At 38.1% G+C, this 23,506-nt stretch overlaps 2 protein-coding genes across 3 annotated transcripts in view; one reads left to right on the forward strand and one right to left on the reverse strand.

Annotated features, from left to right (window-relative positions):
- gfra3 (GDNF family receptor alpha 3) overlaps positions 1-7,962 on the reverse strand; it is a 41,956-nt gene extending 33,994 nt beyond the window's left edge. Inside the window, exon 1 of one of the 2 annotated variants that reach the window (XM_065275284.2) lies at positions 7,380-7,962. In XM_065275284.2, coding sequence (XP_065131356.1) covers positions 7,380-7,422 — 43 coding nt within the window. In that variant the 5' untranslated portion in view covers positions 7,423-7,962. Of the gene's footprint in view, positions 1-5,937; positions 6,045-7,379 lie in introns of those variants that run through there. The other variant, XM_073812185.1, reaches the window with a different exon arrangement.
- An 11,431-nt stretch (positions 7,963-19,393) lies between these two features.
- Positions 19,394-23,074, forward strand: dnd1 (DND microRNA-mediated repression inhibitor 1). The gene is made up of 4 exons (XM_065263948.2): positions 19,394-19,804; positions 20,019-20,124; positions 21,478-21,939; positions 22,084-23,074. Exons 1-4 carry the CDS (start codon positions 19,781-19,783, stop codon positions 22,617-22,619), a joined length of 1,128 nt encoding a protein of 375 aa, XP_065120020.2. The 5' UTR covers positions 19,394-19,780; the 3' UTR covers positions 22,620-23,074.
- The last annotated feature ends 432 nt before the right edge of the window (positions 23,075-23,506 follow it).

The following is a 23,506-nucleotide window of genomic DNA, read 5'->3' on the forward strand; positions in this document are numbered from 1 at the left end:
GCTAAAATGTCCTATAATAATTAAGGCCTAGTCCTGGAAACCCTGTCCAAGAAAATGCCTCTGTGTTGAGCTGGGACAAATGTACATAACTCTGCTGAGAAACAACCATCTTTGTCAGCTTTACACTAGGCCGGTTACCGGTTTCAAGGTATACCGAGGTTTTAAACAGCGAAGGTTTCAAAACCACTAAAATGTTTTGTGATACCGTCTCCAAGGTATGAGCTGTGTCCATACAAATTCATTAAATCATTAAGTCATGTGATTGATTTGATGTTTACATTTAATATACATTACAAAAATATTATATATTTTTGAAAGCATATTATAATTTAAAGGCTTTATTTTTTACCTGGCATTTGAAAATGACACATTTTAGTGTTGCAATGGCAATACAGCAACACCGTGAAACCGTGGTATTTTGCTAAAGGTTATTATACCGCCAGAATCTTATACCAGCCCATGCCTACTTTACACAGGGTTGATATTGCATGGATTACATTCAGTTGCAGAGCACTTTACCAGTACATACACCAACAGCTTCCAGATATATGCTTGGGATATATCTCCTGATGACTCGGATAAAGCTGCGTCTTAATTTATTGCAGGGTGGTCTTGCTGAAAATTTAGCGGTTTCTTTGTATATTTATATGTGACCCTGGACTACAAAATAAAAGTCACACAGCTACAGGTATCTTTGTAGCAACAGCCAACAATACATTGTATGTCTCAAAGTGACATTTTTTATGCCAAATCTTTAGGATGTTAAATAAAGTTCATGTTCCATTAAAATATTTATACCGGAAATATATAAAACATGTATTTATCATTAGTAATGCGTGTTGCTAAAGACTTCATTTGGACAACTTTAAAAGTGATTTTGCACCCTCAGATTCTAGATTTTCAAAAATGAGTATTCCAGCCAAATATTGTCCCATCCTAAACCTTGCATCAATGGAAAGCTTATTTATTTAGCTTTCAGATGATGTATAAATCTCAATTTTAAAAAACTGACCCTTATGACTGGTTTTGTGGTCCAGGGTCACATATGTATATATTAATAAACAGGAGTAAAGGTGAGTGTAGATCTGTGAACAAATGAATGCATTACTATTCGTCAGAAAATCTTTCCGCAAGGCACAGGCCTGGTTATGAGTGACATTACAATTTGAATATTTTCATCAGTTTCAAAGTAATACATTAGAGTTTTACACACAAAGCATTTCGACTGAAAGCGGAAAGACGAACATCAAAGTCCCTCAACTTTACACTCAAGGGCAGAATTAATAATGTGTAAAATAATGCATAAGAGACCTTTTCTCTAAAGGGAATTTCTTGGCTAGCTGTTGCGGGACGACAGATAACTCAAATGAGCATAAAATCTTCATTCACGAAGTTCATACATCAAGGCAAAGTTTCAGCGGATACTCTCTATTTCGAACTGAATCCTGACAGACATCACCAGCTCCAGAGACCCCTGCCGTCGGGCCGGGGTAACCTGAGGGGGAACTGTGACAGGGCTGTGTAATTTCAAAAGCCACAATTTCTCCGTTTTCATTAAGCAGCAACAGTAAAACCCTTGCACTCCTGCAGGAGCATGAAGCATGTGTTTCTCTTTCTTGTATTTCACTCCTCCGTCCCCTCAGTATCTCTTTCTCTCTACAGAGATGGGCTCTGTAATTGCACTAGGCCTCATTTTATAGCATGTGGTGATTGAGAACTCAAGGCTGTGGCTGCCAAACTAAATGCCGTTCATTGCTTTGCCATACCACAAAATGGCCACTCCATCCAAAACTCATAAGGAGATGATCCATGCGTGAAAAACCATCTACCACAGTGGCCAGTTAAACCAACACTTGGCCCTTTGATCATACGCGCTGTCAACAAATGCTACAATGGTACAGTATAGTAGATAGTATAGTAGATCTTTAACAGTGAGACAGTATGTCAGATGTAAGAATTTAGGTTAAAACATACAGACAGGTGCTTGGTCTATTTATTTCATATATATAAAAAATCATATTCAAGTTAAGCCCTTAAACTTTAACACCTATTAACGCTACATTATATTTATAAAAAATGTATGTACTTGGAAGCTGTATTTCATTGAAAATGACTTGCAGTGCATTATCACTAGTAAGGGTTTTATTAGTTTGTGTGTTTACCAGAAATGGTAACCAGACAACTTAACTTTTCTGGTTAATATTACATAATCAAAATTAGATTATGTATATCAAAATATGAGCTTGTGTGCAAGTGTGTAGCTTTACTTAAATTAAATATCAGCTGTGAAAGCTATCAGAATTTAGGTGGAAGATTGCATGAGAAAAAAGGAAAGGAAGAAATGTAGACAAGAGATGGATGGAGGAATGGAAGGACGGACGGATGAACAGAGGGAAGGAAGCAAGGACTGAAGAAGGAAAGGAAGGAAGGAAGGAAGGAAGGAAGGAACAAAGGAAAGAAAGCAAGAAAGGAAAACAGCAAGAAAGAAAGAGCGAAAAAAGAGAGCGAAAAAAGAGCGAAAGAAAGAGCGAGAGAAAGAAAGAAAGAAAGAAAGAGCGAAAGAAAGAAAGAAAAAAAAGAATAAAAAGAGAGCAAGCAAGAAAGAAAGAGCAAAAGAAAGAAAGAGAGCAAGAAAGAGAGCGAAAGAAAGAGCGAAAGAAAGAACGAAAGAAAGAACGAAAGAAAAAAGAACGAAAGAAAAAAAGAACGAAAGAAGGAAAGAAAGAGCGAAAGAAAGAAAGAAAGAAAGAAAGAAAGAAAGAAAGAAAGAGCGAACTAAAGAAAGAGCGAAAGAAATAAAGAAAGAAAATAGAATAAAAAGAGAGCAAGCAAGCAAGCAAGAGCAAAAGAAAGAAAGAGAGCAAGCAAGAAAAAAAGAGGGCAAAAAAGAAAGAGCGAACGAAAGAAAGAATGAAAGAAAGAAAGAAAGAAAGAGAGCAAGCAAGCAAGAAAGAAAGGGCAAAAATAGAAAGAGCGAATGAAAGAAAGAAAGAGCGAAAGAAAGAACAAACGAAAGAAAGAAAGAGTGAAAGAGCAAGCAAAAGAAAGAGCAAAAGAATGAATGAAAGAAAGAGAGCAAGCAAGCATGAAAGAAAGGGCAAAAATAGAAAGAGCGAATGAAAAAAAGAAAGAAAGAGCGAAAGAAAGAACAAAAGAAAGAAAGAAAGAGCGAAAGAGCAAGCAAAAGAAAGAGCAAGAAAAAGAAAGAGCGAAAGAAAGAAATAGCAAGAAAGAAAGAAAGAAAGAAAGATAGAAAGAAAGAGCGAGCAAGCAAGAAAGAGGGAAAGAAAGAAAGAAAGGAAGAGCGAAAGAAGGAAAGAGAGCAAGCAAGCAAGAAAGAAAGGGCAAAAATAGAAAGAGCGAATGAAAGAAAGAAAGAGCGAAAGAGCAAAAGAAAAAGCAAACAAAAGAAAGAGCGAAAGAGAAAGAGTGAAAGAAAGAAAGAGAAAGAAAGAAAGAGCAAAAGAAAGAAAGAGCAAAAGAAAGAAAGAAAGAAAGAGAGCAAGCAAGAAAGAAAGAAAGGGCAAAAAAGAACCAGCGAAAGAAAGAACGAAAGTAAGAAAGAAAGAAAGAAAGAAAGAAAAAAAACGAAAGAAAGAAAGAAAGAAAGAAAGAGCGAAAAAAATGAAAGAGCGAAAGAAAGAGAGCGAAATAAAGAAAGAGCGAAATAAAGAAAGAGCGAAAGAGCGAAGAAAGAGTGAAAGAGCGAAGAAAGAGCGAGAGCAAAAGAAAGAAAAACAGAAAAAGAAAGAAAGAAAGAAAGAGAGCAAGAAAGCAAGAAAGATAGAAAGAGAGCAAGAAAGCAAGAAAGATAGAAAGAGCAAGCAAGCAAGCAAGCAAAAAAGAAAGACTGAGCAAGAAAGAAAGAAAGAAAGAAAGAAAGAAAGAAAGCAAGAAAGACAGAAAGAGCAAGCAAGAAAGAAATAAACAAACAAAGAAAGAGAAAGAAAAAGAAAGAGAGAAATAAACTAAGTAAGAAAAAAGCAAAGAAAGAAATGATAGACAGCAGATACCTTACACAATAGGAAACAGTCTCAGTATGGAGGCTGATGGCAATCAAACACATGCTGGCCCGGTATTACGATCTGTGTGTGTACTAAAATCACACTTAGCAAGTGACAGTGACACACACACACACATACACACACACACACACACACACACACACATACACACACACACATACACACACGCGCACACACGCGCACACAAACCTTGAGGCTTTAAGTCTCATGCATTCACTGAGCAAACAGAGAGTTTCAGCTGTTCTGGGGAATGAAGAAAATATCAAGACGTGAGGGGAAATAAGACAGACAGGGAAAGTGTTTGTGGATGATCAGGTCCTGTAAATCTAAGGATCCTCGTGTGACTGGATTTATGGCCAGTGACAGTAAACTGACTCCAGCTGTCGATATGTGCGCCTCTAACATGATTAACTAATCAATGTGTACAGCGCTCTCAGCCTCTGTGGTAACCCAAGCACACCTATATCAAAAAAGACCACACAGTCTCGACCACAACAAATCAGATGAATCACAGCCTACTGTATCTCAGGGCCCAAAGGCAGCATTTTGACAAAACGTAAACAATCAAAACCCTTAAATCCATTAAACTGCTGTGAAGTAAGTGTTTTCAGCACAGGTGACTGATGAGTGACGGTGTAAAATGTCAAAGAGAAGAAAAACAAACAAAAGGCTGACAATAAACGCACTCTTGTTTGCAGCACACACAGTTATTTGCTGCATTGAAGGTTTTGTCAAATGTGGGTCAGAGCACCGTATCCATTCACTGTGATGACACGTCACATCAAAGCATGGCGGCGGCATTAAAAGAACCGGGTCAGATGGGCCCGTGTGATTGACAGTGAGGAGAAACGCAAGACAATCCATTGGGTCCATGGAGGAGCCACTGCAGGGACGTGATGCTGAGACGGCCCTCTTGACTAAATCACTGCGCTCAGCGCCTTTAATGAAAATTGGCTACAACATCATCATAAAAGCCATGTGTGAAAGGAGACACACACACATACACGCGCGCACGCTCTCTCCGATTCTGTCGCTTGGCTCGAATCTTTCAGTCGAGGTGAGAGAGTCCAACACCATCTGCCGTCACTGCGTTTGCCTTTCCAAATCCTGGTTATCAACAAAACACACACGCGACCCTTACACAACCCTAAAAACAAACTCATCACGTGAAGAATACATGACCATGAGGAAAACGCATTTGAGAATTCCCATTACGTTAACTCGTCTCGTGGGGTTTACTGAACTTATGTTCTTGCCATTTCTCATTGATTTGCTAAAAATGTAATTAGCCTGTCCCTGGGTATGTCCTTGGCTAGTCCAATTTTTTGCAAAACCGTGCAATTAGTAGATATGCTGACAAAGCTACGCTTCGCATCTCACATGTGTACATTGAGACTCTCTAAGCGCATAGACTTCACAAACTAAAACACATAAGCTATGGTTTTTTCCAGGACCTGCAAGACCTGTCAGCATCTGGTCCAGTGCTGCGCATGCGTACCAGCTATTTTCTTCAAACGCACCTGGGCACGCGTTTGGCGCGCACGCACCTGCCTAAACGGTGATGATATCCACAGCTTCGCTTTCCACCCAAGGTTTCCTCATAAAATCGCTCTCAGTGGCATATCTTTATGCAAATACGCTAAATGTAAAACTTGAAATTAATTCTTTTCCCCCACTTGATCTCCGTCAGGGGCTTTCAAGAGATTGATATACGACGCGACCCCCGGGGATACACACAGCACGAGCGAGCACATCAAATCTGCAATCATTAACACAGCTAATAAATAAAGCTGTCGATCAGCGCGCGCATTACAGCGTGTTCTCGCGGCACCAGGGTGCGAGCAACACCACTCACGATGATGAATGCGGCGCGTGCAATAGACTACAAAACACGGTCACAAAAGACACTTACAATATTGCATCCCAGGCGTGAAAACAAAGTTAAATCCCTCAAATGTTGGTTGCTGTGCAACGAAAGCGCGGTAGAGTTGCCCTTTACTAACTCGAGTTTGATCTGTATCTCTGTGTGTGTATGAATGACTGTGTGCGTGTTCTCGCCATCACATAATTAGGAAAATATTGACTGTGACAGATGTCTCATAACATGCTGTTATTTGCCGGCGGAATTATATTTTTAGACCTGGCCTGTGAGGATTACCGCGCTTGAAGGAGCTCGTGCAATGTCTGGGATATTAAAACTATTATTCTGTTGGATTCACACACGCATCTCTGTTAAGAACTTTATGCTTAATGCTTAACAAAATTAATGCTTTGACGACTTGCAGGACGACTACATTTAATAAAATCTTCCGTTTTTAATAAAGATCCCTATGCCCAATGTCATTGAAGTAGGCTATCATATCAAATTAATTTTATTACTTATTTTCTCATAGTATAGTAAGGCTAACATACATGTACAGTAGCCTACATGAAAAAATAACCCTTGCAAAAATAAACTAGTTAGAACCACAAATACATGGTTACTTGCCACTAAATAACCATGGTCTAACCTTGGTTATTGTAACCATTTTGCCAATGGTAATCAACATATCAAAAACATTGTTACTACACAAATAACCAAGTTATTTTTTGAAAGGAACTAGTATTTACTACAGTTAATTGTAGTAGACTATACTACATTATAGTATGTTATTTACAATATAGTAGTACAGTAAGTATTTACTACAGTTAGTAGTATATGATACATTGCATTTAATGCAATTAGTATAGTATACATTATTAAACTATTTTTAAAATAGCACAGTTCAAAAACTAACAATTGTACTGCACTTTACTATAGTAAATACAATATATTTTTTTCATGTGGGTTAGATTAAAGTAATTAAAGTGTAATAGACAAAATGCAACGTTTTATTTAATCTAAAGTGAACAAAGTGGTTCTTTAAATTAATTAATAGTTCAATTATACACAACTTAATAGCGGTTTACCTATTTCAATTAATTTAAATGCCCTAAAATGGGTCTTTAACTTCAACCTAATGAACCATTTTAGAATTTAAAGGTTGGTTATTTATGGGAACACACATATAAAAGGCACTCAAGAAAATGAAGCTTTGTTTCCGCACAACCACATGGCAGTCTGGTCCCCCTAAAACACTGCTGATGGTAACACACTTGAGCTTTTCTGAGTTTATGTTACACCTACATTGCGTGAAAATCAAATTAATTAAATCTCTTTTCTGTAGTATTCGTAAGAAGCGCCAAAAATTACGTATTGTGCACATGGTTTTCATTATTGTTAGTCTGCACTTATGACTGTAACAAGACCACTGTAATGTAAACTGTGACCCTAATGTGTCAATGTAAGTCATGCAGACTGTTTCTCAGTCTTACCCTCAATGAAAAACAGATTTAGAAGAAGCCCCAGAAGAATCATCTCGCCTGCTGCTGGAGGCGCTCGGCTGGACGGTGATGATGCTGTGGGTTATCACGGGGACGCGCGTCTGGAACCCCCGGATCGGTCCGTATCGACCCCTCAGTCCGACACTCCGACACCCACTACATCCATACACAAGGACCACTGAGTCACGCAGACAGAAATCTCCCAAATTGTGCGTCCGAAAATCAGATTCCAACTGAAAACTTGTGCAGTTTTCAATGACGTAAAAAGTGTCCGGAGCGCAGAGGACGGATTCACAAAAACAAACAATACAATTTCAAACTGCAAAATGCACAATGTCCTATATACTCGCGATCTCTCTTACTAAAGTAATAATCCTCAATTCAGACGTCTACGACCATGGTGGACGCGTAAAGAAAGGTGCGCATTAGCCAATGCGCGAATGGAATCGAGGAAGTTATATGTGAGCGCTCGAGCTCAGGCGCGTGATTGCGAGCTGTCCCACAGCACTGTGTGCTCAATCCAGTCCTCAAACTCAGCGGCCAATTTTACATGCATCTGCCCGCCTGTGATTGGCTCGGGCATTCTCTCGCGCATCCGTGCAAAATCCCTGACCAACACTCATAAAAATAAATGGTTCCAGTTAAAAGCAAGAGGGGGGCTTTTGAGTGATACCATAGGAAAACATTTTAAGCTCGACAAAAGACTAATCTGTAGTTATTTAGACATTCATCTCTGTACTGGTGCTTCAAAGAAAACTCAATATCCTGAACTAAAGAAAGAAATGATTTTAAAGAGAGTTGTGAGAACCTTTTATGACTATTTCAGCCTTGATGCCAAGATATTCTTTCTTATATAATTTGTCAAAAATGTTGGAAAATGGGTCAGAGAGGACTTGTAGCAAGATAGAAATACAAAAAAGGAGGGAATATATTGATTTTCTTTGTTTAGTAATACGACATAACTCCAGTCAACACTGTAAGTTTCATTACATAAACGATTGTTTCTTATGTAATTAAATACTATTAAATTATTTCCATAAATCCAGATGAACACCCACTCAGGATACCTGAAAAAACAGGTTTTAACCGGGTAGCCCAGCAGGAAAATGGCAACGTCCAAGATTTCATCGTGAGGGTTCACAGGGTATTCAGTTTCGGCGTGTTTACAAAACTCCACGCTGAGAAATCCCAAGTGAACATCGAGTCATCCAAACAGTGGATAGTGTGAACAGAAGACTATACGAACTTTAGATTCTGAAGTTTTGTTGGCCGGACAACACAGGGATGACAAAGCTGCACGCCTGTTCCAATTTCAGATTTGCAATTGAAACTTTAATGAGAATTTGATTTGTCCAAGAGGTCTGACTTGGTTCAACAACTGGGGCGATAATCATGAAGCTTATGTAGATACACATTCTGCTGATTGCTGCAGTGCAACAGCCTGGTCATCTGCATGAATGTGTGTGCGCGCGCTGGTGGTTTGTTGGAAAGACAATCATAGCCATTTAACTAATCAGAGTAAATGTCATACAGAGCCATTGGCCTGATGATGTCACAGTTGTGGAGTCGTTACATTGAGTGGTTCCATCTGGTGGGGCTTTGTAGGGACCGGACAGCCACACTTTGCTTTTTACGTGCACGCTCTCGTTTTCAGCGTTTTCTGGCATCCTCTTTTTGTCCTCTTCAGATACAAGATGCTATTTATCACCTTATTTTACAGATCAGATGTCTAGTTTCATATCGAGACTGAATGTAACTGTGCTGTGATTATAGGGTGACATTTATAGTTGCCAAGGTTGTACACTACAGCATTACAGTATAGAGAGGTTTATAGCATTGTGGCTGTATGCATTATATTCTGTATTGTATTTTTGTTCCTAGAAATTGCAACGATCATTTAATGCACAACTAGGCCAATCGAAAAAGGGACTTGAGTATCATGTTTGTAGCACCACAGTTTACATTGTAGGGTTTAATAAAAAATGACTTCCTATTTTCTTCTTAGATACATCCTAAATGCATTTTCCATTGGTCTTTTAGACCACCTCTCATCTCTCGCTCACCTCATCATCGCTTTACGATGACTGTGACCTTTTCCTGTGGCACTTCACTATCAGACTCTTATCTCACCGCTGGTGCAACCAAGCGGTCATCCATGAGGTCACTTCACAGAAGTGGACATTAGCGATAATGTACTTCCAGTGACTCAGGTGTCACACAAGCGAATGCGCGGGCACACACACACACACAGGCTTTCACCCGACGCATAATGATCCGCTCTGTGCGCGCATGACAGGGATGTGGACGTTGGAGCAAATTAAAATGTCCGTAGGTGGAAGGAATATTTTGCTTGATGAGAGAACAAAAAAAAAGAAAGACAATATATTTTCTTCAGAGTATTACAAACTCGCACGCACACACGCGGTTTCTCAATCCCATTCGGTTTGTACGCTTGTTAGTTCCACTTGAAATGGCAAATGACAAACAATCAGAGGCAGTGAGGCGATGGCTTACCAGCTCACAGAACCAGCCAAAACAAAACAAACAAGGCAATTACTGCAATTCACACTACACCAGTTCTCCATGTTAAACACACACTCACACACACGTATAAACACAAAGGCCTTTGCAATTATAAGCATTATTCTCATCCCTCGTCATCTATTTTTGACGTAAAGACACATACATAGCTGCTGCTTCGGCGGGGATATGCGCGGGATATTAAAAGCAGACTAAACCCACTGAATAAAATATTTGCTCATCTCCAAGGTTACTCTGATTTTCTCCTGACATGTTATGAAGAGGTGGAGAAAATCTCCAAACTGATTTTTTATACATCACTTGCTCTGTAGGGCTTTGATAACCTGAGGCCCAAATGTGGAAGTTGGCAGATGTGTTTAGTTTACGGACCGTTTGAATGTCTCTCTATTACAGACGGAACAACTTTATGCCACTCAAATATGCACACACATTCACCGCGTGCACAAAATATAAACTTTGCTTCTGGAATATCATAGATGCTTGGGGTTGAGCTCTTTTGACTTGGGATTGTAAGTAACAACCCAGCAAGCACTCAGAAGACCCTATAAGCAATCACATTGAAAGGCACTTACATCTACTCACACCATTCTAGCATCATGTGCTTTAAATGGGCATGGACCTTTCATTTTTTAAAAAGACAAAATCCAGCTTACAGTATATGTACTATGTACATACTTAAAGAATGCATTAAGTCATTTATAAAATGTAACTTTGTCTTGTTAACACCAAAGTGGTGACAAAGACTTTTTTGTATTTGCCCAAATTATACAAAAGATTAAAACAGCATTGAGTAAATGTGACAAATAAGCCTATTGTCAAGTCCAAAATAAAGACTCAAGTTTTAAGAATTTTGGCACACATTTGGTACAAATTTACACTTTAAAAGGTTAAAGGGGACATTTCACAAGACTTTTTAAAGATGTCAAATAAATCTTTGGTGTCCCCAGAGTACGTATGAAAATGTCTAGCTCAAAATCATATAGATAGACTTTGCGAGTTGGGCCGAGTACCAAAACACACTTGTAGCCAATGTCTACACAATGTCTAGCTAAAAATAATATAGATAATTTATTATAACGTTAAAAATGTCACTTTGTAGGTGTGACATCCCGAGGGGAGCCAAATTTCAATGAGCAAATTTTTCCCATGCTTGCAGAGAATGGTTTACCAAAACTTGGTATCTTTTGCATGTTTTCAAGGTTGATAGAAGCACCGGGAACCCAATTATAGCACTTAAAGGCGGGGTGCATGATTTTTTAAAAAACATTTTGGAAAAGGGAGTGGGCCGGGTACCAAAACACACTTGTAGCCAATCAGCAGTAAGCAGGGCCGTGCACAGACATTTTGAGGGGCAGTGGCCCAAACCAAAAAGGGGGCACTGGGGGAGGGCACAATTTATATGGTTTTAACAATATGATGTGTTATATATTAGTATCAGAAAAAGAGAAGTGATTATAATGGAAAATATACTTAATAACAAGAATTAAAGTGTGACAAAACTGCTTTATATTCTATACGATTTACGTGCTGAAGCTTTGAATCCATGTTTACAATTTTGAAGAACTTTTACAGCCTTCCTTTGCAGTCTTCTTTTTTTTGTGAAAACATTACGTTTTTCATTTTTTTGTCTACAAAGTGTGCCAACAACAGCAAATTTGGTGTTATTTATATTAGACAATCACTGTAATTCTAAGAATGTTTACTTGCTAAGTTGTTAGCACTTTTAGAAGACCAAGAGCAAATCATTACCCACAGAAATACAAAAACATACAAAAGCCAAGAGAGGTCATCCACATTTTTATTTTTGCTGCTTGTTTTCTCATGATCTCGAGATAACAAAAGTTGTTTTCATGTTATCCTGACATGATAATCTAAATGCCATAATGTAATTTCCCGTCCATAATATTCGTTTATTTTGAAGTGGACTGCTGATGCATATATGAGTTGGGTTACCACGCGTAGCTCATTGTCGATAGACTTAATAAATAAATAAAGTTTGATGTTTGTGAATTTAGGGACCATCTCTAAAGTAACAATGTACACGTTTCTATCTTCAATAGTATTTAACAGTTTATTTGAATAAAAATAAAAAATCTAAAAAAAGTGTGCATAGTTGACAAACACATGAACACTTTACAGTTGGGTTTGTGACTGTTTGTTGACTTTAAGTAACTCCATTTTAATGCTGTTTAAGTAGAAACGTATATGGAGATACTTTATAGACGGTCCCTAAATTCACTGCGCTATCAAATGGTCAATTATTGGCAAATCGGTTTCATCTTGAGCGAATCCCCGATCCAAGTAAAATCTAATTTGTTCATTCATGCTAATGTAGCTAAATATGCTTTTGCTGTCTAAAAATTATGTTCTTTTGTAAGCTTTAATCACATCACAAGAATACAACTGTTATCTCGAGATAAGGAGAAAATTAAGTCGTGATCACGAGAAAACAACTAAGCAAAAATAAATATAGTACACGACCTCTCTCGGCTTCAAACTACCAAATTACTAATTGAGCAGCTTAACAAATGAGGTAATGTAATGAATCTACCTGTTAATACAACAAACTGTCGTCTCCGCCCGACACAGATTGTGAGAGATGCTGCGTAGCGGGCGGGAAATCACGAAGTGGATTACCAGAAAAGGTGGATCTTTAGACGAGCGGTAACAGAACACTTTGACCCGGGTTGGCGGTTGGTGAGAGGGGCACCTCAGCTGATTAGGGCAGAGGGGCAGTTGCTCTAGCCACCGGGCCACCCCCCTGTGCACGGCCCTGGCAGTAAGGGGCGTGTCTATTAACCAACATCGTTACCTGGGTTGCATATGTGTGGGGCGGGTCTATCAAAAGAAGGTCCAGATTTTACTGGGGTAGGGGCATTTCTTTAGGTGATTTCAAATATCAACATTGGCTTTCAGAGATCATGCACCCCACCTTTAAATATGAAAAAAAGCCAGATTTTCATGATATGTCCCCTTTAACATTTGTTTAAGGGGTAGTTTAACCAAAATTTTAAATTCTGTCATCATTTACTCACCCTTATGTTGTTCTAACAAAAAGAACACAAAAGAAAATATTTTGATAAATGATGGTAAGTACACTGTTGACGGTACTCATTGACTTCTATAGTATTTGCTTTCCTACTATAAAAGTGAAATTTTGACTGAATGGTTCCATAAAGAACCATTAACATCTAAAGAACCTTTCTGTTTAGAACAATGTTTGTTGTAGTAATAAAAAAAGGTACTTTGGATTACAAAAGGTTATGAAAGAAATGGTTCCTCCAAGAACCTTACCTTGAATGGTTCTTTGAGAAACCAAAATGGTTCTTCTATGGCATCACTGTGAAGAACCTTTTAAGCACTTTTACTTTAAGAATGACTTTACCCAATCCCTCTACTACAGTCTCAGATTAAAGGTACATGAAGGTACAAAAGTTGTCACTGGGGCAGTAGTACCTTTAAAAAAAAAAAAAAGTACACATTGGTACCTCTAAAGATACATGCTGGTACCTTAAGCCGGTACACACTAAAAGATTATCGGTCTGAATTTGGGCCGATTTTCCCTTACGACAATCCTGGAATGTCCAAATCGTCTTCGTGGTTGAATCAATTATCTCATCAGATTTTCCTATGGTGCCTGGTGTGTTAAGAGCATCGGAATCTTATCCGAAGCTCGTCGGAGGCGTTTTAATCGCAAATTGGAAATATTCAACATGTTGAGCAGTTTTAAAGACGTTTCTTTATGCCCGTCGTCTGTCATGTTTGTTTACTGTGAAGTCACATTTGACAACAAGAGACATTGCGAGATTTCCTGTGTTCTCCATCGTGACTCGCGTTCTTTGTGAACTTATGTGAAGGGAATTTGAAGTTGTATGGTGTGCTGTGCTGACCACATAGCGGCAAATCATAGATTTTTTCATCATGTTTGTGGTCTCTCACATTTAAAAATCTGATAAGATTTCAAAAATCTTTTGGTGTGGCCCTAGCTTTAGAGGGACATACTGGTACCTTAAAGGTACATATTAGGATCTTTTTAAAAGGTACCGTCCCAGTGACAAAAAGGTACAACTTTTGTCTGATTTTATCTGAGAGTGTAGTGTACCTGTAAAGGTACAAAACAGAACTTTAGGTTACCACCCCAGCAACAGAAAAATTACAGTTTTGTACCTTTTATCCTTACAGTAGAACATTTCTTCATTAAAAGGAACCTTTTTTGCAAAAGGTGGATGTTAAAGGTTCTTTATGGAAAAAAATACATGTAACCTTTATTTTCAAGAGAGTACTTAAACATCCTGTTCTCCATCTCCACTTCCTCTGGAAAGACCTTCACACCATTGTCTGGAATCAAACCCATCACAGCAAAGCAAGGGAGTGTGTGTGCGCATATGTGCGTGTGTGTGTGTGTGTGCGCGAGCGCATGCACAAGATAGAGAGAGGAGGGGTAAAGTGGAGGAAGAACAAACATGTCCTTTTCAGATAGACTCTAGTACTAATATTGACCCGCACGCTTCAGAAAACACAGACGCACAGCTCTGCAACAGTAATGAAAGCACCACAAAGGGCCATCGACACATTTTATCAGCAACCTGAATTAGCAACGTCTGTTCACCTTGATTGCTAGTGTTCATATGCTACACACACACACACACACACACACTGAACTGAACATGTAATCAGCCAGCAAATATGAGCATGTGCTATAAAAACACATGCACACATGCCCAGCAGGTAAAAATCCACCTACCAGCACAAACACAAAATTACAAACCCTGGAGACAACATACACACCTATCAAATAAATTGTGGGAATAAAGAAAGTCAGAGCTGATCATTTGAGATGATGGCATGCGCTGTTCTGCAATCTTTTGATGTTCATCTCTAAGGTACACACACAAGGTCAAAATATTTTATACCAAAAATGGTACACGGTTTAAAAAATGCTCAAGATACGTACCCCACCTGTCACTGGAGCAGTACCCCTTTAAAAAGATCCTAATAAGTACCATTAGATACAGATATGTACACTCTAAAAAAGTGGTTCACTGGCTCGTAATCATAGGGGAATCATTTTAAGTTCCATATACAGTAGCACCTTTGTAGCAACTGTGTAGAACCCTATTGTGATATATATAGAAGCATATCTGGAACATATCATAGTGGTGCTACCCCCATATGGTTCTTCATATGTGTTATATAGCACTAAAAATGGTTCCCCTATGATTACAAGTTTTTTATTTTAGCACCAATTTTCTTTTTTTTTTTTTGGTAAAAATATGTGCCTCTGAGGTACAAATATAAACTCTTTAAGTACAAAGGTGTACTTTTTGAAAGGGTACAGCCCCAGTGACAGATAGGGTACATATTTTTTCTGACAGTAGTGTATAAAAGCTGGGATGGTACTACTTAAAAGGGTCCTAATATATACTATTTATGTAAAGGTGTGTACTTTGAGGTACCAACATGTATCTTTGAGGTTCTAATTTTCAGCATTTAGGAAATGTGTACTTTTTGAAAGGGAACAGGCCCAGTGACAGCTAGGGTACATATTTTGACATTTTTTTTCTGATGGTAGTGTATAAAAGCTGGGATGGTACTACTTAAAAGGGTCCTAATATATACTATTTAGGTAATGGTGTGTACTTTTGAGGTACCAACATGTATCTTTGAGGTACTAATATTCACCATTTAGGTACAAAGGAGTACTTTTTGAAAGGCTACCACCCGAGTGACAACTTTTGTACCTTTATTTTTGACCGTGTATATAGTAAAAAATATGTGCTGATGTATTGCACACATGCTAATGTTTTGCTATGCAGTTAGACAGGTGCTTTTGATGTTTTTTTTTAGCAACCAGAGAAAACATATATGGGTGATTCTCACAAAATCCAGATTTAGAAGATTAATTCTCGAATGCAAGCGCAAGCAAATAGTTTTGGCAGGCTGTCCATAATGAATACCTATTTTCAGGTATTATTTTAACTCCACGATAAAATCCAAACCCAGAGTAGGAGCAAAAGTAATAGCGATGCTCGCCTGGGCTTTCTTTCTGTTGAGAGAGTTTTAGCAGGGCTGCAATCACAGACACGAGAGACGTTTTTTAGGGTTAAAACATCAGGGAGCCTTCAAGCTACGAGCAAGCTGTTCCACTCTCCGTCAACTGTTTATTGTGCTGCTGATAGGCTTTTAAGAAATGATAGCTGTTCTCTTCCTGCACTTAAGATGGAAGTTGTTTTATTATCTCATGAATGAATGAATGGATAGCTAAAGATAAAATACATTTTTTTTTACATATTAACTTTAAAATGTTAGTTGTAGTGTACATGTGCATCACATCAATCTTGTTCCACTGCTCCCCAGATATTATCACCTTCAGACATTAAAAACCCATATCGATCAAGCATAACTCTTAAATGCCAAAAGACGATCAAAGTTAATTGAAATGCCCTGGAAAGTTTGTGAGAGTGTTTACAGGGAGAGTGACAGAGCTGAGGATATGAGTTTTGACATTGGACAGATTGTGTATCCCTCAGTAACCCCCGGGGACGCAGCGTGGCTGGGATGAGCCGCATCCTGAGGTGGGATGGGTGGGGTATGAGTGTATAAGCGTGTGTGTTTCAGGGCAAACTCACAGATGTGCGTGAAGACCCCACGGCAACAGCACTGCTGTCGCTATGCACCACACATCGTACGGCACCTGGAAGACATCAGTAGGAGATTTTAATATTTAGATGTAAAAGGTTATAAATTAATTAGCCAATGGCAGACGTAAGGTTCAATAAACAAGAAACACAGAACCCAACTTAAATCTGCCCATGATCAACTAATTAAATCACACAGGTATGCGTGTATTTTTATAGCATTACCTTCGAACCCAACATCGGATAAAACCGTCAATCCATAGGTAACCTCGCAAGCAGGGCACGTTTTCTAAAAGATGAGCGAAACCAATTTATGAATATGATATGCATGCACACAGCAGAGAGACTATATCCAATTGAGTGTTTAATATATTTATCATCATGACTGTAGCACATGTGACAATGTGATGTGGCTTAGTGACCTTCTCTGCATTAGGAGGTGTTGACGTGTGCGCACTTCCTTGCAAACAAACGGTAATTAAACTGCAGCAGAAAGACACATTGCATATTTCAGAGTCCGGAAATTGAACAACGCTAAAGATGAAAGGTGCAGAAAGAGAGAAGATGCCAATTGATTATTCAACCTGAATTTTTTTTTCAGATAATTAAAAACCGTTGGCGAGACGAGATCTAGTCAAGCAAAAACGTCAGAGCTGCTGAAAACTAAGTCATATTTTGCCTTTCATCTAGCCCAGCATAATTAGACATTAGACATGTACTATAATACATCTAGTAAGGTGTTAATAAAAAATAAAAGTTTGTCATTTATGCAGCAGAATTATGTGCAATTGTAACATGTGAGTAATTCCAGTATTATTGATGTGACATTTTCAGTCAAAAGTTAAAATATATTGGGCCGCATAACACTTGCAACTAATGAATGCAGAATAAAAGTTTACATCATATTTATATATAAAGCCTAAAACTTTTTAACACTTTTAATTGTGTATATACAAACACACACAGGTATGTATAATTTTAAGGAAAAAACGTAAAAAATTTAAAATATAAAAAAATTATATACACATTTCTTTAAAAAAAATACGCCTGTGTGTGTATTTATATGTATGTACATATTTAAGAAATGTGTATGTATATGTATATGTATATATGTATATAATATTAGTGATGCACCGATGTATCGGCCGATTTTTATGAATTTTAAACCATCGGCAAAGGCACGAGAAAGGCCGATACCGATTGTTTATTAATTAACTGCATAAAGAAATCCATTATATGTAAAAAAAAAAAAAACTAGTTAATGTTGTTAATAAAATAAATGCTAAATAGCAAAAACTACCTTTGAAGGTTGTCATGCGGTCTTATTATATTTGTTTTAGCTTAATTTGTGCCTCTCTTATTAAGTTGGTCAGTTGAATGTTAATTAGATCCAATCCATGTTCAGTAAAAATAATTTGATGCAGAAATAAACTAGCAAATAGACCAACTGTATAGTATTGTATACAAGTGTTTAATATCGGTATCGGCATCGGTATCGGCCAGAAGTTGTCTGTCTAAATTGGTATCGCCCCCCCAAAAAAATAGTATCGGTGCATCCCTATATAATATATATGAATGGTAAGTATATACATATAATTTAAAGAAAACAAATATATGCATGTGTGTATTTAAATGTACACATAATTATTTAGCACAGTACACACACATATATTGGATGTAAACAAAAACTTTAATTCTGCAAACGATTAGCTGCGATTAATCGTTACGTGGTCTAAAAATACAATTTATTAAAGAATGTTTTATTACCAATATATTGTACCTTCTGTTTGTTTTCATAAACCTTTAATGATAGACTGATATTTTTGGATGATGTCTGAAACACATGCATGTGTTTTCTGTTTTAGATGAGGGAAATTTATACGTGTTATGGATGTGACAAAAGAATCCAAGTTTTTGAGAGACAACATACTTTAAAGCACACATGGGTATTTTAAGGGATAGTTCACCCAAAAATTTAAATGTTTTTCTCACTCTCATGTTGTTGCAAACCTGTAATTTCTTTGTTCTAATGAACAAAGGAAGATATTTTATGGATGTTTGTAAGCAAACCGTTCATGGGCCCTATTGACTTCCATGGTATTCTTTTTTCTACTATGGAAGTGAATGTATGGGGCCCATGAACGGTTTGGTTACAAACATTCCTCGCAATATCTTCCTTCGTGTTCATCAGAACACAGAAATTTATACAGATTTGTAACAACATGAGAGTGAGTAAATTTTCATTTTGGGGTGAACTATCCCTTTAAGCCCTCAAATATCTCAGATATCAGTGTGGTTATAAACATTTGATTCAAACTCATTTTGTTTTCATGGTAAGGTTGACATTTGAATGGAATTGCTCACATCCACAGCAATATCAATGTCTGATACACATTATACTGTTAATAAAAAACATATTCAAATTAGACATATCCATATTAAAATAAGGTCTCACACTCATATATAATACTTGTTTGAATAAAACATCAAAGATATGTGCTAAATTTTTAAAAGATATAATCAAAAATTAATAATTTAAGCTTTGAAACTATTTTTAGTGACCAACATCTTGAGATATGCATTCATACTTGAGTTAAATGCACAAAACGTCTTGCATAACCAACAGTATACATCCACGAGCACCAAAACACAAATCTTGTCATGCACTCACTGCAGTTTTTCGCAGACATCTAATATAAAACTTTTTTATAGTAAACAATAAAAAGGTATATAAAGTTGAGCTTGCATACTTGCAATCTAGAAAAACGACGAGGCGTGCTTTCAAACTATCGTAATTTCGTCAAGGCGCGTGCCGTGTTAAAAAATAATCACGTGCAAGGCTGCCATCCGCTGGCCAAGAGGAGAAGAACCTCACAAATCACGAAGCCAAACTTTTAGGGGAACCTTGACTATTAAACACGTGTAAGATTGTTGATTCGGTTTTAAAAAGTTACATTAAATAGAAAACGAGTACAAACATGTATATTTGTAACTTTAACAGCTAGTAGTTTGCTTGTCTTTATGTTGGTTCAGCATCATATTATTCACAGTTGTTTTGGGCCTGAAATTTGAGCGCTTTCCCCGAACCGCCCACTTACCTCAAATTTGTCCAATAGTCCTCTCTACTGGAATCATGGGGTTCATCCTATTGACCTTTCCTTGACTCTATCGTCAATTTACAGGTGCGTCGTCTCATAAGCAGCAGCAAACGCAATGGAAGGAGCAGATCTGCTACAGGTGAACGACGTGTACTAGTTTTATTTACACAATATATTTATAAACACAGCACTCGCAGAAAGATCAAAGTGTGTTTGTCAAAACTTTTCGCTTTGAAGTGTTGAATTAGGCTCAAACGAGCTGAGGAGATTTTCTTCGTGTGTTTGATGTTGAGTGCAATTTATGCGATTTGCATGCATTACATCACCTGTAAATACATCTTTATCGTTCGCAGCTTTTCAACCCTCAGGCACTGAAGGCGCTGAAGGAGTGGATGCAAAAATCCTCCACCACCCTAACACAGGTCAACGGTCAGAGGAAATATGGTGGTCCTCCTCCGGGTGTGTACTCCTCTTCATCTGTACTGTCATCGTGTTTTTGTAATTAAAACAAGCTCTTATCTCGCATTGCACGAGACGGATCAAAGCAAAATCACATGTAATCCCTTATTATATAAATTTTATGTCGTTGCATCGCTAAAAGTACATGCAGGCAGTGTAATTTATGAGTTGGGTGTAAATTTTCCGTCAAATTAACTGTTAGAAAGTAACACGGCTCGTGTAGTGATAACATTGTAGCCATCTTGTGTTGTAAAGCGCACACGTGAGATTAATTAGGCTGTCAATCATCTTCAGCGTTTAATTGATTTAATTCAATTTCAGTTCGTTGACATTAAGTATAATCAAATAGACTGCACTGTTATTTAAGCTTTTTATTTATAATTTTGAACTAACTTATTTTAAAAAGTTGAATTGATTGTTTTGGTGAGTTAATGTAAAAACGTGTCGTGACTTATTGATCACATTTTATACATAGATTTTTTTTCACTCATTTTGTTAAATAACCTGATTGGTTTAAAGGGAAATTTAAGCGAGTTAAATTCATACGAAATGAATTAGAAATAACAACCAGGTAATTTTGCAGACGTTAAAACTTCGTTAGTTTTATTCATCTGAACGCCAGATTCGGTACAGATTTACACCCCTGTCCTGAAGCGCCCCCACGTTTGTCATGTTTTTGTTACCAGACACACAATTTAGACTTCGTATACTTGTGAGATGGACTTGTGTTTGAGTTCAGGCAGCGCTGCGCGTAACGATCAACATCTGACATCAAAGTGTCGCGAGAGCTATTCAAAACAAAGCGATGACGTCATACGCCGATGCGTTTGCGCAGCGCTGTATAAAGCCGAACAACATACATTTATATACACAACATCTGCATTTGAAATGTACTGTATCAAACCAACTAGTGAATGGTTAGCGAAATATTAACCCAAATACGAAAGGGAACATTTATTAAATGGCTAACAGAAGTTGATGTTCGTCAACGGGTAAAACACGTGTGACAACTTGCCCCAACCTGTCCAGAAACACTTTAATCTTTATGCTAGTGTGTTTACTGCTAAAGGCCCACCTATTTTGATATTTTTTTGTACATTTTAAGTTTTGTACATTTAAATGCTAATGACATATTTACGCTATAAAAATACCTATTCAATTTCAAGTCTGATTTAATGGGGACTTTGGGGGGCTTAACACAATTTTATGTAATCAAAAATGTTGTATGTAAATTAAGGTGTACAAAACCAAAATCCTCTGACTCTTTTAAATTGATTTGGTTAACTAAAGTTTGCAACTATATCTCAACAACTATAGTTGATCTATTCAATTTTAATTCCTCTCTTCCTTCAGGCTGGCACGGTCCTGCTCCAGGGCCAGGCTGCGAGGTCTTCATCAGTCATATTCCACGTAACGTCTTTGAGGACACCTTAATCCCGCTCTTCCAGAGAGTCGGCACTCTATACGAGTTTCGTCTCATGATGAACTTCAGTGGGCAGAACCGCGGCTTCGCCTATGCCAAGTACGGCGACCAGGTCACGGCCATAACTGCCGTTAAAACCCTCAACCAGCACCGGATTGCGGATGGGGTTCGACTGATGGTGCGCAGGAGCATGGAAAAGAGGCAGCTGTGGATTGAGGACCTGCCACCCGACGTACGCCAGGAAGAACTGCTGATGATGCTTCGACAGATCTCGGAGGGCGTGGAGGATGTGACGCTGAAGTTTAGCGGGCCTAAAGGGGGAGAGGTCGCGGCTGTAGTCAGCTACTTCACCCATATCGCTGCATCAATGGCTAACAAAGTATTGGTTGAAGGTACGTAGTGTGGAAAACTAAATAATCTGTTTTTATGATTACGTCCACTGACACATGGGTATTATTTGACAAACAAAGATCACAAATCTGTAATTTGTCTTGTAAAGTAAAAAAAAAGTAACATTTATTTACGATTGCTTTTAGCATTCAAGAAGCAGTACGGCATGTCCGTCACTGTAAAATGGATGACGTTCACTGCAAAGTCCAAGCATGTCGAGAAAACGAAACAAGACAACGGCCCCCCTGCCCCACCCGGTCTAAAACCCCTCTCCAAACCCTTTTCCCACCTGCACCCTCAGCCATCCCATCACATCATCCCAACCCACACCGCCCCCCAGCCCTTCATCCGAGCGGTCGGCGCTCCTGCCACCCAGCCGAGGAACGAGCCGATAAGTCAAAATCCCGCGAGCCGTGACGCTGCGTCTCAGCTGAAGTGGCTCTGCGAGGTGAACAAACTCGGAACGCCACGATACGAAGCACGATACAATCACATCGGCCCTGATGGCTTTCTCTATTTCACGTACAAGGTCATGATCCCAGCGCTTTCTTTTCCCCTGTACGGTTCTGTCCAGATCCTGCCAGGCACCAGCGCTCGGGCCATGAAGGGGGAAGTTCATCGAGCCACTGCCGAGCAAGTGATCCAAACCATATACACGGCTGCACGTTGGCAACCTTTCTAATGGTCGCTGGCGATCTTTCTGCTTCCGCTGTGTTATCAGTTTAACGTTCAGTATTACGGTTTTGAAGGCATGTACTGTTAAGAGGTTCTAGTTTCAAGAGAACGGGCTGAAATTTGTGATAAACAGATGTGTTTTGTTAACTGCGTAAACAGGCAGGGGTCATGTTTAATTTAGTGGCATTTTATTTGTTGAAAAAAGTATTTTGTTTTGTCTATGGTATGTTTTACAATATTTTAACAATTAATATTAATCATTTGTATGTTGTTTTACAGTCTGGCCCATCATATTTGGATGACTTTGCATGTTTTCACAATTTATTATTCTGAATGTTTTTGAATTGTTCACTTGTTTGTTTGTTTTTCTTCACGGTTTTGTTTGATTTTGCATGGTGTGCTATGTGTTGCCTTGTTTGATGGGCTGTACTGACTAAAATGACTTTTGTACAGTAAATTAGTTCACCAAAAAAATTGTGTTTGCTGTTTCTCTGGCCTTGTTTTTATGTCAGGTCTTGTAAAATGATAAGTATGTAAGAGATAATGTATATAGGCAGCAGGTTGTTTTCGCACAAATAACCCCTGAATCAGGACCCGACACAAAGGGTCTTGTTTAACACTAAAGGGGCTTATTTTGTGATAACCGGCTGTCTGTACATTATCCTGTTTCTTACTCTGCTATTAACCTCATAAGTAAGGTAAGGAACGTTAAATATTGATTTGAAATTTTATTAGCTCATTTTTAACAAATGTAGACTTTCCGCGAAAACCCATTTATTTTGAAGACGTTCAAATATTACAAACACACTATTTGGTTTAAAGGAACAGTATGTAAGAAATGTATATCAATTAATCATAAAATGGCCCTGATATGTCACTAGACATTAAGAAATC

Source organism: Paramisgurnus dabryanus, chromosome 16 (genome assembly GCF_030506205.2).
Source record: "Paramisgurnus dabryanus chromosome 16, PD_genome_1.1, whole genome shotgun sequence".
NCBI classification, from domain to species: domain Eukaryota; kingdom Metazoa; phylum Chordata; class Actinopteri; order Cypriniformes; family Cobitidae; genus Paramisgurnus; species Paramisgurnus dabryanus.